At 46.2% G+C, this 13,910-nt stretch overlaps 1 protein-coding gene across 5 annotated transcripts in view; it reads left to right on the forward strand.

Annotated features, from left to right (window-relative positions):
• The window catches only part of ache (acetylcholinesterase (Yt blood group)), a 79,664-nt gene that overhangs the window by 51,124 nt on the left and 14,630 nt on the right, over positions 1–13,910 (forward strand). For all 5 annotated transcript variants that reach the window (XM_073048993.1, XM_073048996.1, XM_073048994.1 and 2 more), the window contains one exon: positions 5,165–5,331. In XM_073048993.1, the coding sequence (XP_072905094.1) occupies positions 5,165–5,331 (167 nt within the window). The remainder of the gene's footprint in view (positions 1–5,164; positions 5,332–13,910) is intronic.

Consider the following 13,910-nt stretch of genomic DNA (forward strand, 5'->3'; position numbering starts at 1 on the left):
ATAATTTTGAACACCTCTGTAAGGTCACCTATGTGTTAAGGCTTAGCCTGGCTGACATCTCCGTAACTGAAGCCCTCTGGTTCTGGAAACATCCTAGTAAATCTTCTCTGCACTCTTTCCAATTTATCCAGGTCTTTTCTGACCAAAACTGCCCACAGTACTCTGAGATAACACATTAAAGAGGCTGCTAGAGCTCTGTATACATTGGATTTTAAGCATCTGCAGAGTATCTTGTGTCTCAGCTCCTATATTCGGTAACGCAATAGGTTCTGCAGATGCTGGAAATCCAGGTCAGTGCACACGAAATGCTGGAGGAACTCAGCAGGTCAGGCAGCATCTATGGAAGAGAATAAACAGTTCTTATTTCAGGTCAAGACCCTTCATTGGGACTATATTCGGTTGAAGGGTCAGCATTCCAAATCTTTTTTTCAGCACCCTGTCTACCTATGGTGCTGTTTTCAATTAACTCTGCACTTGTGCTCCTGTTCCATTACATGCCTAATGTCCTATCATTCAGAGTATAAGTCCTGCTCTAGGTTGCTTTTCCAAAATGCATCACCCTGCACTTCTGTGTGTTGAAATCCATTTGGCACTCAGCCAATTTCCCTAACTGGTCAAGAACCTCCTGTAATCTTGGATAACCTTCTTAACTATTGGTAACTAATTTAATCTCATCCACAAACTCATTCATCTGGCTTTGTGTATTGGCATCAAATCATTTATATAAATAAAAAGTAATGAGTCCCAATATGGATCCCGACAGGGATAACTTGTCACTGACATCCATTCGCAGAATCAACTTTCATCCACCTCCTGCTTCCCATTTCAGAGCCAAATTTTGAACCCACCTAACTAGCTCTCCCTGGATTCAATGAGACTTAACCTTGTACTCCAATAGTGTCTACTGGGACTTCCTATCTCCCCAGCCACCTTGTTAAATATTCTATAGCTAAATCTTGGGATTTTATAGACAATAGACAATAGGTGCAGAAGTAGACCATTCGGCCCTTTGAGCCTGCACCGCCATTTTGAGATCATGGCTGATCAATTACTATCAATACCCGGTTCCTGCCTTGTCCCCATATCCCTTGATTCCCCTATCCATAAGATACCTATCTAGCTCCTTCTTGAAAGCATCCAGAGAATTGGCCTCCACTGCCTTCTGAGGCAGTGCATTCCACACCCCCACAACTCTCTGGGAGAAGAAGTTTTTCCTTAACTCTGTCCTAAATGACCTACCCCTTATTCTTAAACCATGCCCTCTGGTACTGGACTCTCCCAGCATCTGGAACATATTTCCTGCCTCTATCTTGTCCAATCCCTTAATAATCTTATATGTTGCAATCAGATCCCCTCTCAATCTCTTACAAGCCCAGTCTCTCTAACCTCTCTGTGTAAGACAGTCCAGACATCCCAGGAATTAACCTTGTGAATCTACGCTGCACTTCCTCTACAGCCAGGATGTCCTTCCTTAACCCTGGAGACTAAAACTGTACACAATATTCCAGGTGTGGTCTCACCAGGGCCCTGTACAAATGCAAAAGGATTTCCTTGCTCTTGTACTCAATTCCCTTTGTAATAAAAGCCAACATTCCATTAGCCTTCTTCACTGCCTGCTGCACTTGCTCATTCACCTTCAGTGACTGATGAACAAGGACTCCTAGATCTCTTTGTATTTCTCCCTTACCGAACTCTACACCGTTCAGATAATAATCTGCCTTCCTGGTCTTACTCCCAAAGTGGATAACCTCACACTTATTCACATTAAACGTCATCTGCCAAGTATCTGCCCACTCACCCTGCCTATCCAAGTCACCCTGAATTCTCCTAACATCCTCATCACATGTCACACTGCCACCCAGCTTAGTATCATCAGCAAATTTGCTGATGTTATTCTCAATGCCTTCATCTAAATCGTTGATGTAAATCGTAAACGGCTGTAGTCCCAATACCGAGCCCTGTGGCACCCCACTAGTCACCACCTGCCATTCTGAGAAACACCCATTCACTGCTACCCTTTGCTTTCTATCTGCCAACCAGTTTTCTATCCATGTCAATGCCTTCCCCCCGATGCCCTGAGCTTTGATTTTACCCACCAATCTCCTATGTGGGACCTTATCAAATGCCTTCTGAAAATCGAGGTACACTACATCCACTGGATCTCCCTTGTCTAACTTCCTGGTTACATCCTCGAAAAACTCCAATAGATTAGTCAAGCATGATTTGCCGTTGGTAAATCCATGCTGGCTCTGCCCAATCCTATCACTGCTATCTAGATATGCCACTATTTCATCCTTAATAATGGATTTTCCTTGACCTTACCTTACAGATCCATGCATCCCTCTCTTAGCCCTCCTGATTTCCATCTTAAGAGACTTCTCATTGTCATCAGACCTAACCTCCTAAAACCAAAAGATCTTTCCTTTTCCCTGCCCTTGATGCAAGCCTCAATATCCCTTGTCAGCCAAGGTTCCCTAAAATTACAAGGTTTACCCCTCAGCCTGACCGAACGCTGACCTTGCACCCTCGATATCCCACTGTTGAAAGCCTCCTACTTGATATTCATTCTTACCCCGTCAAACAGCTCATGCAATTGCCATCAAGATTTTTAGAACAGTACAGTCCCTTCAGCCCACCATGTTTTGCTGACCTATTGGCCTATGCTAAGATCAATCTAACCCTTCCCCAGATATAACCCTCCATTTTCTGTCATCCATGTGCCTGTCTAAGAGTTTCTTAAATGTCTGTAATGTATCTGCCTCTACCACCACCTTCACAGGGTGTTCCACGTGCACATCAGTCTGTGCATTTTTTTAAAAGTAAATAAATGACCTCAGACATCCACCCCACACTTTCCTCTAATCACCTTAAAATGATGCCCTGTTGTATGAGGCATTGCCAGTCTAAGGGGTGGGATGGTGCTGGATGTTTATCTATGCCTCTTATCATGTACAACTCTGTCAATTCACTTCTCATTCATTCCAAAGAGAAAATCCCAACCCACTCAACTGCCATCTAATACAGGCAAATCCTGGTAAATCTCCTCTGCACCCTCTGAAGCTTCCACGTCCTTCCTGTAATGAGGAGACCGCTGTACTCCAAGTGTCGTCTAACTAGAGTTTCATAGAGCTCAGGATATAAAGTTGACCGAGTATCAGGAAACAAAGAATATTTCTGGAGGCAGTTGCAGAGGAGAGATGCCCCAGGGCTCTGTAGGATTACTGCTTTTCTTATTAAGTCATACGGAAATATTTCGGGCACAGGTTTCCAACCTGGAGGCCAGTTGGTTGTGCAGGGAGCAACTACAGACTGGTGGAATGCAAACAAAATCTGATATTGGGAAATGTGGGGCATTGCAGTTTGGTGACAAGAATGAGGAGAGGTGGTCAGCTCCACAACTCCTCATTCTAAGAACAGAGGTTGACAGATCAAAGTGACAGGACAGGTCGAGAGAAGTAGAGATATGCCGGTATTCAAAATAAAGGGCACGTATACAGTCGTTTGAAACTGTTCTCATTGGTAGAAGGGTTACGAAGCAGGGAATTGAAACCCAAGGCATTTGGGAAAAGACCTGGCAGTGACACGATGAGGAATTCATTTGGACAGTGAGTGACTGGGCTCTGGAGGGAAATGCCACAGGGAATAGTGAGGGCAGATTTCAACTATAGCTTTCAGAAGGGGTCTGGATATGTGTCTGAAGGATTTGTAATAGGTTTGAGAAATGGCTGGGGCTCTGCAATGATCATTCTGTGCTTCTGCTACGTTGCTTGAAGGGGAAATGCAGAGGACAGGAGTCTGTCTCTTACCTCTGCAATAATGGGTCATTTATATCTGAGGCCACTCCATTGACAATGCTTCACACGCTGCCAGTGTGGATGCTTGCTAAACTCTGTGAAGTTTGATACAGTTATCACCTCCTGGGTGGGATTAGAGAGAACATCACCCATTGCATTGGCCCTGCTTTTCAATTTCTAGATTTTCTTTAAGAAATATAATTGAATTCTCACCCTGCGGTGATGGAGGTGGGAGAGACCTCACATTATTACTCCGTGTCTGAAGATGACACCACGTGATAGAACCACCATGCGACCAGAGTTTAGCAGCTTTAAAACCGAGCCTCCAATTTCTGTGAACAGGATAAATTGAATTAGACGTGGGTTCTGCCCAAATGAAATGGGATCTAAACTCCAACAACTTCCATTTATTAGTCTCATGGTAAAAGCTAGAAATTCCTAGGAAGAACTAGAAAGCCCAGAACATGCCCTCTTCTCATTGCTATCATCAATGTGGAAGTGCAGGAGCCTGAAGACCCACACTCAATATTTTAGGAAAGTTTCTTCTTCTCCTCCATCAAATTTCTGAATGGTCCATGAATACTATCTCACAATTCCTCTTTTGCTTTTTTTATTGTAACAGTAACTTATTGGCATTGTACTGTTGCCACAAAACAATAAATTTCATGACCTGATTCAGGAAGTTTATTGTTTTGTGGCAGCAGATTCCGATTCCTCCTGTAAAATTGGGGATTGACTCACAGTTAAGGAAGAAGTCTCTCAAGTTGTGATTGGAGGAGAAGCTTGCATTCGGACTGTTGGGACCAATACCAATCCTTTGCCAGATCACTTGCCATCACAGGCTTGTTCAGTACGATCTGTTCATGAGGTTTGTGCTGATTTGGTTCATAAAGAAATTCAAACGGACCCTTCAACCCACTAAGTCCACATCAACCATGAAAACCCCATTTGCAGTAATCCTACACTATATTCATTTCATTCTCCCCAAGATTCCCTACTCTTTCTACCCATCTCTCCAAATTCTCCCCTATTCCACACCAAGGGGTAACTTGCAGCACCCAATGCACCCAGCAGCCCACACCTCTAGGATGTTTAGCTGTTTACTTGGACCCTCTAAATGCAGTGGGTGTCTCTGATTCTTCTATCCATTACTGTCTTTAGGATTGGGATAGTGGGGAAGAAATTGTTTCTGAGCTTCCCTCGAATTCTTCTACCAAGCCAACTAAATTGGACTGATTATTTGCCTTGTGACCAAGGAAAAGACAGAAAACCCCCCCAACTCCATATATCCCTGCCCCTTAAGCCCCTACAAACGATGTCCTTCCAACAGTCATGTCACCCTAAGTGCTCTTTTTCTCTCTCCTCTGTAGAAACCCAAACGAGTTCCATTCAAAGGGGAATGTTTGGCCTCCCTTCACCACCAGTGAGCAGAAGTTTATTGACCTCAACACCAAGCCCGTCAAAGTCAACCAACGGCTTCGAGTTCAGACGTGTGTCTTCTGGAACCAGTTCCTCCCCAAGCTTCTCAATGTCACAGGTAAGGTGTTTGCTTTCACTGTGCAGGACCTTCTAATCCACCCTCCACCTGTCCCTTCCTTTACGTCGCCAAAGTGTCCGGCTTCATCTCAACAGGCCCACTGCAACTCCCTGTGTTAGCGAGCTGGGGTAGGGGTACAGCTCGAGACACAAAGTACAATCAAGCACACGAATCCCTCTCCTGCAGGGGCCCAGACTGGGATCACGGGTCGTGCAGAGGTGCAGTTAACTCCAATAGCCCAGAGTCATTCCTGCCCTCCTGTGCTGCCTATAAGAAATTTGCAGGTTCTCCCTGTGACAATGTGATCTAGAACATAGAACGGTACAGCACAGGAACAGGCCGTTTGGCCCACAATGTTGTGCTAAACCATTTGCTTTAATCAGAAACACCCAAACATTAATCCCTCGAACCTACACAATGTCCATATCCCTTCACCTTCCTTACATCTGTGTCCTGTTCAAACATCCCTGAGAAACCTCTAATGTATTTGCCTCTACCACCACACCAGGGAGCACATTCCAGGCATCCACCACTCTGAGTGGAAAAAAAACTTACCCCTCTCACCTTCAATGCATGTTCTCTGGTATTAGACATTTATAGACAATAGACAGTAGGTGCAGGAGTAGGCCATTCGGACCTTCGAGCCAGCACCGCCATTCAATGTGATCATGGCTGATCATCCACAATCAGTACCCCGTTCCTGCCCTCTCCCCATATCCCTTGACTCCGCTATCTTAAAGAGCTCTACCTAAATCTTTCTTGAAAGCATCCAGAGAACTGGCCTGCACTGCCTTCTGAGGCAGAGCATTCCATAGATCCACAACCCTCTGGGTGAAAAAGTTTTTCCTCAATTCTGTTCTAAATGGCCTACCCCTTATTCTTAAACTGTGGCCTCTGGTTCTGGACTCCCCCAACATCGGGAACATGTTTCCTGCCTCTAGCGTGTCCAATCCCTTAATAATCTTATATGTTTCAATCAGATCCCCTCTCATCCTTTTAAATTCAGTGTATACAAGCCCAGTTACTCCAATCTTTCAACAATTGACAGTCCTGCCATCCCGGGAATCAACCTCATGAACCTATGCTGCACTCCCTCAATAGCAAGAATGTCCTTCCTCAAATTTGGAGACCAAAGCTGAACACAATACTCCAGGTGTGGTCTCACCAGGGCCCTGTACAACTGCAGAAGGACCTCTTTGTTCCTATACTCAACTCCCCTTGTTATGAAGGCCAATGTGTCATTAGCTTTCTTCACTGCCTGCTGTACCTGCATGCTTACTTTCAGTGACTGATGAACAAGGACACCTAGATCTCGTTGTACTTCCCCTTTTCCTAACTTGACACTATTCAGATAGTAATCTGCCTTCCTGTTCTTGCCACCAAAGTGGATAATCTCACATTTATCCACATTAAACTGCATCTGCCATGTATCTGCCCACTCACCCAACCTGGCCAAGTCACCCTGCATTGTCCTAACATCCTTCTCATATTTCACACTACCACCCAGCTTTGTGTCATCTGTAAATTTGCTAATATTACTTTTAATCCCTTTATCTAAATCATTAATGTATATTGTAAATAGCTGCGGTCCCAGCACCTAGCCTTGCGGTACCCCACTAGTCACTACCTGCCATTCAGAAAAGGACCCGTTAATCCCTACTCTGTTTCCTGTCTGCCAACCAATTTTCTATCCATGTTAGTACCCTACCCCTAATACTATATGCTCTAATTTTGCCCACTAATCTCCTATGTGGGACCTTACCAAAGGCTTTCTGAAAGTGCAGGTACACTACATCCACTGGCTCTCCCTTGTCCATTTTCATAGTTACATCCTCAAAAAATTCCCTTTCGTAAATCCATGCTGACTCGGACCGATCCTGTTACTGCTATCCAAATGTGCCATTATTTCATCTTTTATAATTGACTCCAGCATCTTCCCCACCACTGATGTAACCCTGGGAAACAGATACTCCTTGTCTATTCTATCTAGCCTCATAATCTTATAAACCTCTATCAGATCTCACCTCAGCATCCACCAGAGAAAACAACCCAGGTTTGTCCAGCTCAGTGACAGCACATGCCCTCTAAACCAGGCAGCATCCTGGTAAACCTCTTCTGTACGCTTTCCTGGGTGCTGTTTTTCCCACATCCCAATGACCTGAAATTAGTCGCTGAAAACTGCCCCTGCTGCACAAATGGTTACAGGTTCAATTTCCCTTGGCACTTTCATGTTAACACAGGGGAAGTTTGGCAAATCGGTGTGGGGTGAGTGCAGGTGAAGTTCAAGTTGAGTCATGGTGTGGTAGCCTGTTATCCAAAATCCTACTGTCATTCATTGTCCAAATGAAGAGGGAAAAGGAGAGATGTTGGCAGACTAACTGTTCTTTAGTAGGAGAATTGTGCTTTAATAAGCAGCTATTCCTAAGCCGGCCGGTGGTGTACTGGTGTCGGCACCAGACTTTGAGGTGAGTAGTCCCAGGATTGAATCCGGCCAGCTCCTTGCACGCTTTTCATCTGTGCTGGGTTGAGCATTGAACTAGCAACTCGGCCTCATACAAGAACAGACGAAAAGCGACAGAAACAGCAAGGTTGCATGGAGAGGAACAACAAGAAGCAGCTATTCCTGCAAAATCATTCATCAGAATCGGGTTTATTATCACTGACATATCTTGTGAAGTTGGTATTGTGGCAGCTGCATAGTGCGGTACCTAAAAAATAATTACTATAGGTTACAATAAGAAATATTTTTTTTTTAAAGTGGAAAAAGAGCAAAATAGTGAACACAAGACTCTGCAGATGCTGGAAATCTCGAACAACACACTCAAAATGCTGGGGAAACTCAACAAGTCAATGGAGGGCTGAACAGTCAACGTTTCGGGCTGAAACTCTCAATAAGGAGTCCCTGATGAAGGGTCTCAGTCCAAAACATCGGCTGTTTATTCCCTGCCTGACCTGCTGCGTTCCTCCAGCATTTTGTGTAAGCTGAGCAAAACACTGAGGTAGCATTCATGGGTTCATGGACCACTCGGAAACCTGGTAACAGAGGAGATGAAGCTGCTCCTAATATGTTGAGTGTACCTGCTACCTCCTCCAGTGGTGATTGTCCATCATATCCAACGATGACAGGAGACCTGTGAAGGAGAACTTTTAAAGTGGAAAAGCTGGGGCAGTTCCACTCTCTTGACTCAGAAATCGGGTCCAGAGGTACGAACAAGCATCACAAAGTGGGGTCTTACAGTGGATGACCGCGACATCTCCTGTGCCTCGTCGTGCCCTTCGCTCTCCACGGAATCACCTTCCTGGCCGTTGGATCTCACTGTAGATCTCATCCGCCCAGTCCGTTGGAGCTGACTTTGCGTGCTGGGACAAACATGTCCCTATCTCACCGGGATATGAGGCCGCTGGCTACCCTCACCAAGTTTAGCCCCCTGTCAAAGCGGTGTACCAGGGTGTGCTGTCTTGTGGCACAAGTGAGAGCTGAATGTCCAATGGGAACCAAAGGTCAGTGAGCTGCCCCAGACTGGACACGACAAGCCCCTTCACCAGAGGCGCTGCCCTTCCCTGGTCACTGTCAGCCATAATAGTTTACCTTTTTTTTAAATTATGTGTTTTAATTTAAACTTTAAGTTAGCTTAACCTTTCTTCCCTATTTTATTTTAGCTTGTGCTGGAGCACTGTAGCTCTGAGGCACCTAGTTGTAGGGGGAAGTTTCTATATTATTTTCAATTCTCTTTTTTATTATTAAGCAAAAAAGAAGTCTCCAGGATTCCTGACATTCACCCTGCCCCAAGAAAGGTGGAGAAGAAAAGGAGAGTTGTTGAACTTGAAGTGGATTTGGAATTGGCAGTTACTCAATTGTAGGCCCAAGCCTCCTCCCAACATCCAGTCGTGTATCCCCAAACCATATCGGCCAACCCCAACCTGCCACACACCAAATCAGCCCAATCCCACAGATCCTCCCCTACCTTCCAAATACCAGGCCCCTCACCCCTCCATCTCGTCCCTTTCTGTGAACAGCACTCCTCACTGTCTGATGACACATGGCCTCACCCACCGTCCATTAATCAGCTTCTGCTCTTGTTGAAATTTGCTTTTCTATCTCTGGCCTCAAAAATAAATTACTCTTTTTCCTTCCTTTTCCAACTCTCCCTCCACCACAATTCCAGCCATAACGTCCTGGCCTTACTCCTGGAGATTCGCTTCAATCTTATTAAAAAAATTAAATTGTTTAACAAAATCGAAGTAGCAGAAATCTCCTTTTAAGCAGTAAATTTTATTTAAGATTGTATAATATTTTATAAACTGGTCTGCATAAGTTCACTAACTTTTAAACAGTTTTTGTTGCATTTGAACACTGGGTGGCAGAGTAGAGCTACGTCTCTACCAAAGGAGGTGTGAGGTGCTCCTTCCCTCCGCTAGCCTGCAGGTCACCCTTGGGCAAGGTGTAGCACCTGCTTAGCCCCCTCCCCACCTCAATCAGGGTCATGTGAAGCCATGGGAGCAGGTGGTGGATGGTCGTATGAGTAGATGGTGCAGATCACGTCCTGGTTATGTGAGCACTGACGGCAGGCAGACAATCACTGAAGAGTATTGATAATGGCTGGGGTGACCCGTCTTGTAAAGACACTGCCCAGGAGAAGGCAATGGCAAACCATTTCTGTAGAAAAATTTTCCAAGATCATGGTCATGAGACCATAATCACCCATGTCATACAACATAATGAACGAATCTCCACACAGCACTATTAGCAATGGTGATACCGTATGTTCCTAAAATATATTCTGCGTCCTTCATAACTGGACTCCGAGGACCCGAACTCTGTTCAGTTAACACCTTTAATTGCTTCCCTTGTGTCTGAGTGCATCTAATATCCGTTGCTGCTTTGAGAATCTGGAGGAGGAGGGGGTGGTGTGGTTGTGGAGCACTATAACAGTGCCAGCGATCGGGGTTTGATTGAATCTGGAGGAGGAGGGGGTGGTGTGGTTGTGGAGCACTATAACAGTGCCAGCGATCGGGGTTTGTTTGAATCTGGAGGAGGAGGGGGTGGTGTGGTTGTGGAGCACTATAACAGTGCCAGCGATCGGGGTTTGTTTGAATCTGGAGGAGGAGGGGGTGGTGTGGTTGTGGAGCACTATAACAGTGCCAGCGATCGGGGTTTGTTTGAATCTGGAGGAGGAGGGGGTGGTGTGGTTGTGGAGCACTATAACAGTGCCAGCGATTGGGGTTTGATTGAATCTGGAGGAGGAGGGGGTGGTGTGGTTGTGGAGCACTATAACAGTGCCAGCGATCGGGGTTTGATTGAATCTGGAGGAGGAGGGGGTGGTGTGGTTGTGGAGCACTATAACAGTGCCAGCGATCGGGGTTTGATTGAATCTGGAGGAGGAGGGGGTGGTGTGGTTGTGGAGCACTATAACAGTGCCAGCGATCGGGGTTTGATTGAATCTGGAGGAGGAGGGGGTGGTGTGGTTGTGGAGCACTATAACAGTGCCAGCGATCGGGGTTTGATTGAATCTGGAGGAGGAGGGGGTGGTGTGGTTGTGGAGCACTATAACAGTGCCAGCGATCGGGGTTTGATTGAATCTGGAGGAGGAGGGGGTGGTGTGGTTGTGGAGCACTATAACAGTGCCAGCGATCGGGGTTTGATTGAATCTGGAGGAGGAGGGGGTGGTGTGGTTGTGGAGCACTATAACAGTGCCAGCGATTGGGGTTTGATTGAATCTGGAGGAGGAGGAGGGGGTGGTGTGGTTGTGGAGCACTATAACAGTGCCAGCGATCGGGGTTTGATTGAATCTGGAGGAGGAGGAGGGGGTGGTGTGGTTGTGGAGCACTATAACAGTGCCAGCGATCGGGGTTTGATTGAATCTGGAGGAGGAGGGGGTGGTGTGGTTGTGGAGCACTATAACAGTGCCAGCGATCGGGGTTTGATTGAATCTGGAGGAGGAGGGGGTGGTGTGGTTGTGGAGCACTATAACAGTGCCAGCGATCGGGGTTTGATTGCCACTGCTGTCTGTAAGGAGTTTATACACTCTCCCCTTGACTACGTGGCTATCCTCCCAGTTGCTCTGCTTTTCTCCCACATTCCAAAGGGGTAGGGGGTTGCTAGATTAACTGGTCACATGGGTGTAAATTGGGCAGTGTATCCTCATTGGGCGGAGGGCTCCTGACTGCATTACATCGCTAAGTAAATAAATAATGCCTTGTGAGTAAGTTCCATCTGTAGCCGCTCTCCGCACCAGCACTGAACTGTTCGAAGGGCTTTCCTGGTAATTGTGGGCACATTGATTCTTTCTATACTGCTCCACTGTCACCCTCTCTACGTATCTGATTCTCACCTTTGTCTCTTCTCCATTTGTCATTCTCCGCTCTACCCCTTGTTCCTTTCTCTCCACCCACCAACCAAAATTAAGTGTAGAATGAATCTAGTGCCCCCCCACCCTGCTGCTGAGTTCCTGTCCAACACTCCCCTCTAATGGTCATAAGCAGTCATTGCACGACTCAGCTCAAAGCTGCTTCAAGCTCTGACAGCCACTAGCAAGAAATATCCTCCCTCAGCCTCAGAACGCCAACAGGCACACCTCCATCATAGTTAGGTAGACTAATCCCCAGCAAGATCTGACAGCTTAGTCCCCGAGCTTCATTTTGCTCTTGGATGAGGAAGACACCCCCACCTCCCACAAGAAACCGTTGGGTAGATGTCACAGAGTGCTGAAGGAACACTACAGGCCAAGTAGCACCTGTGGAAAAGGCCGAGACCCTTCATTAGGATTGGGGAAAACAATGAGGAGCGCAGTAAGAAAGTGGGGGGGGGGGGGGGAGGAAGGTGATAGGCAAAACCGAGAAGGGGTGAAGTAAAGGGCTGAGCAGTTGATTGGTGAAAGAGATAGAGGGCTGGAGAAGGGGGAATATGAAAGAAGGGGACAGAAGGCCTTGGAAGAAAGGAAAGGGGGATGATGGGCAGGTGAGATGAGGTGAGAGGGGGAAAAGGGGATGGGGAATGGTGAAGGGGATAAGGGGGGGGGGGTCATTACTGGAAGTTCAAGAAATTGATGTTCATGCCATCAGGTTGGAGGCTGCCCAGAATATAAGGTGTTGCTCCTCCAACCTGAGTGTGGCCTTAGTGACATGTCAGCCCCTGGCCTCCTCTACTGCCCTGATGAGGCCACACTCAGGTCAGAGGAGCAAAACCTGATATTTTGTCTGGGTAGCCTCCAGCCTGATGGTATGAACATCGATTTCTCAAACTTCCAGTAATGCCCGCCTCCTTCATTTCCCTCTCTCACTTTATCTCCTTACCTGCCCATCACCTCCCTCTGGTGCTCCTCCCCCTTTCCTTTCTTCCGTGGCCTCTGTCCTCGCCTATCAGACTCCCCCTTCTCCAGCCCTGTATCTCTTTCACCAATCAACTTCCCAGCTCTTTACTTCACCTCTCCCCCCTCCCGGTTTCATCTATCACTTTGTGGTTCTTCCTCCCCTCCAGTCCCTTCTTACTCTGGCTCCTCATCTTTTCTCCTCAGTACTGATGAAGGGTCTCAGCCCAAAATGTCACCTGTACTTTTTTTTCCCCCTCACAGATTCTGCCTGTTCCGTCTGCATGGTGTGTGTGTTGCTTGGATTTCCAGCATCTGCAGAGTTTCTCTTGTTGCTAAATGTATTAGGCTGAACATTATCTAATCTCTGATCCCATTAGCCCAGCAATGCCAACATTTTATAAACAGGAGCCAAAAAGTGGACTGCAGCAGAAATGAACAATTCACAACCCATCAAACTAACAAAGAGGATATGGACCTATGATTCCTCTGAGGTTAACTTGCCCCACTCTTCCCCCCCCCCCACAGGGGGCAGCTGAGACAAAGAATCAGCAGCCAACCCAAACATAGTCCTGAAGCAGCGTGATGGAATAGCACAGCAGACGTAATGGGCCGAATGGCCTAATTCTGTCCCTATGTCAGATGGTCTTAGCAGCACTACAGCACTGAAACAGACTGAGACTACTGGGATAAATGATGCTGATCTGGAAATTTGGGGTAGAAAGGGCAGGAAAGGGGAAGGATTAGGGATAGGCTAGGATGGAAAACCAAGGGTAAATGGGGACATTTACAAAGGGAAAATAGCTTGGTGCACTGTAATTTAGAATTAACTAATTATTTAATTCTCAAAGCAAAAAAATCCTCTGCTATATTTGGACCGGGGGATCCCATAACACTGAGATCAAAGTTAAAGTAAATTTTATCGAAGTGCATATATGTCAGCTCATTCAACCCTGAGATTCATTTTCCTGCGGGCATACTCAGCAAATCTATAGAATAGTGACGATAACAGGATCAACGATAGATCATCCCGAGTGCAGAAAACAACAAGCTGTCCAAATGTATATATAAATAAATAGCAATAAATAACAAGAACCTGAGATAAAGAGTCATTAAAGTGAGATCATTGGTTGTGGGAACATTTCAATGATGAGGCAAGTGAAGTTGAATGTAGTTACCCCATTTTATTCAAGAGTGTGGTAGCCGAAGGGTATTAACCGTTCTTGAACCTGATGGTGTAAGTCCTGAGGCTCTTGTACCTTCTACCTGGCA

The sequence above is a fragment of the Hemitrygon akajei genome, chromosome 6, assembly GCF_048418815.1.
Source record: "Hemitrygon akajei chromosome 6, sHemAka1.3, whole genome shotgun sequence".
Taxonomy (NCBI): domain Eukaryota; kingdom Metazoa; phylum Chordata; class Chondrichthyes; order Myliobatiformes; family Dasyatidae; genus Hemitrygon; species Hemitrygon akajei.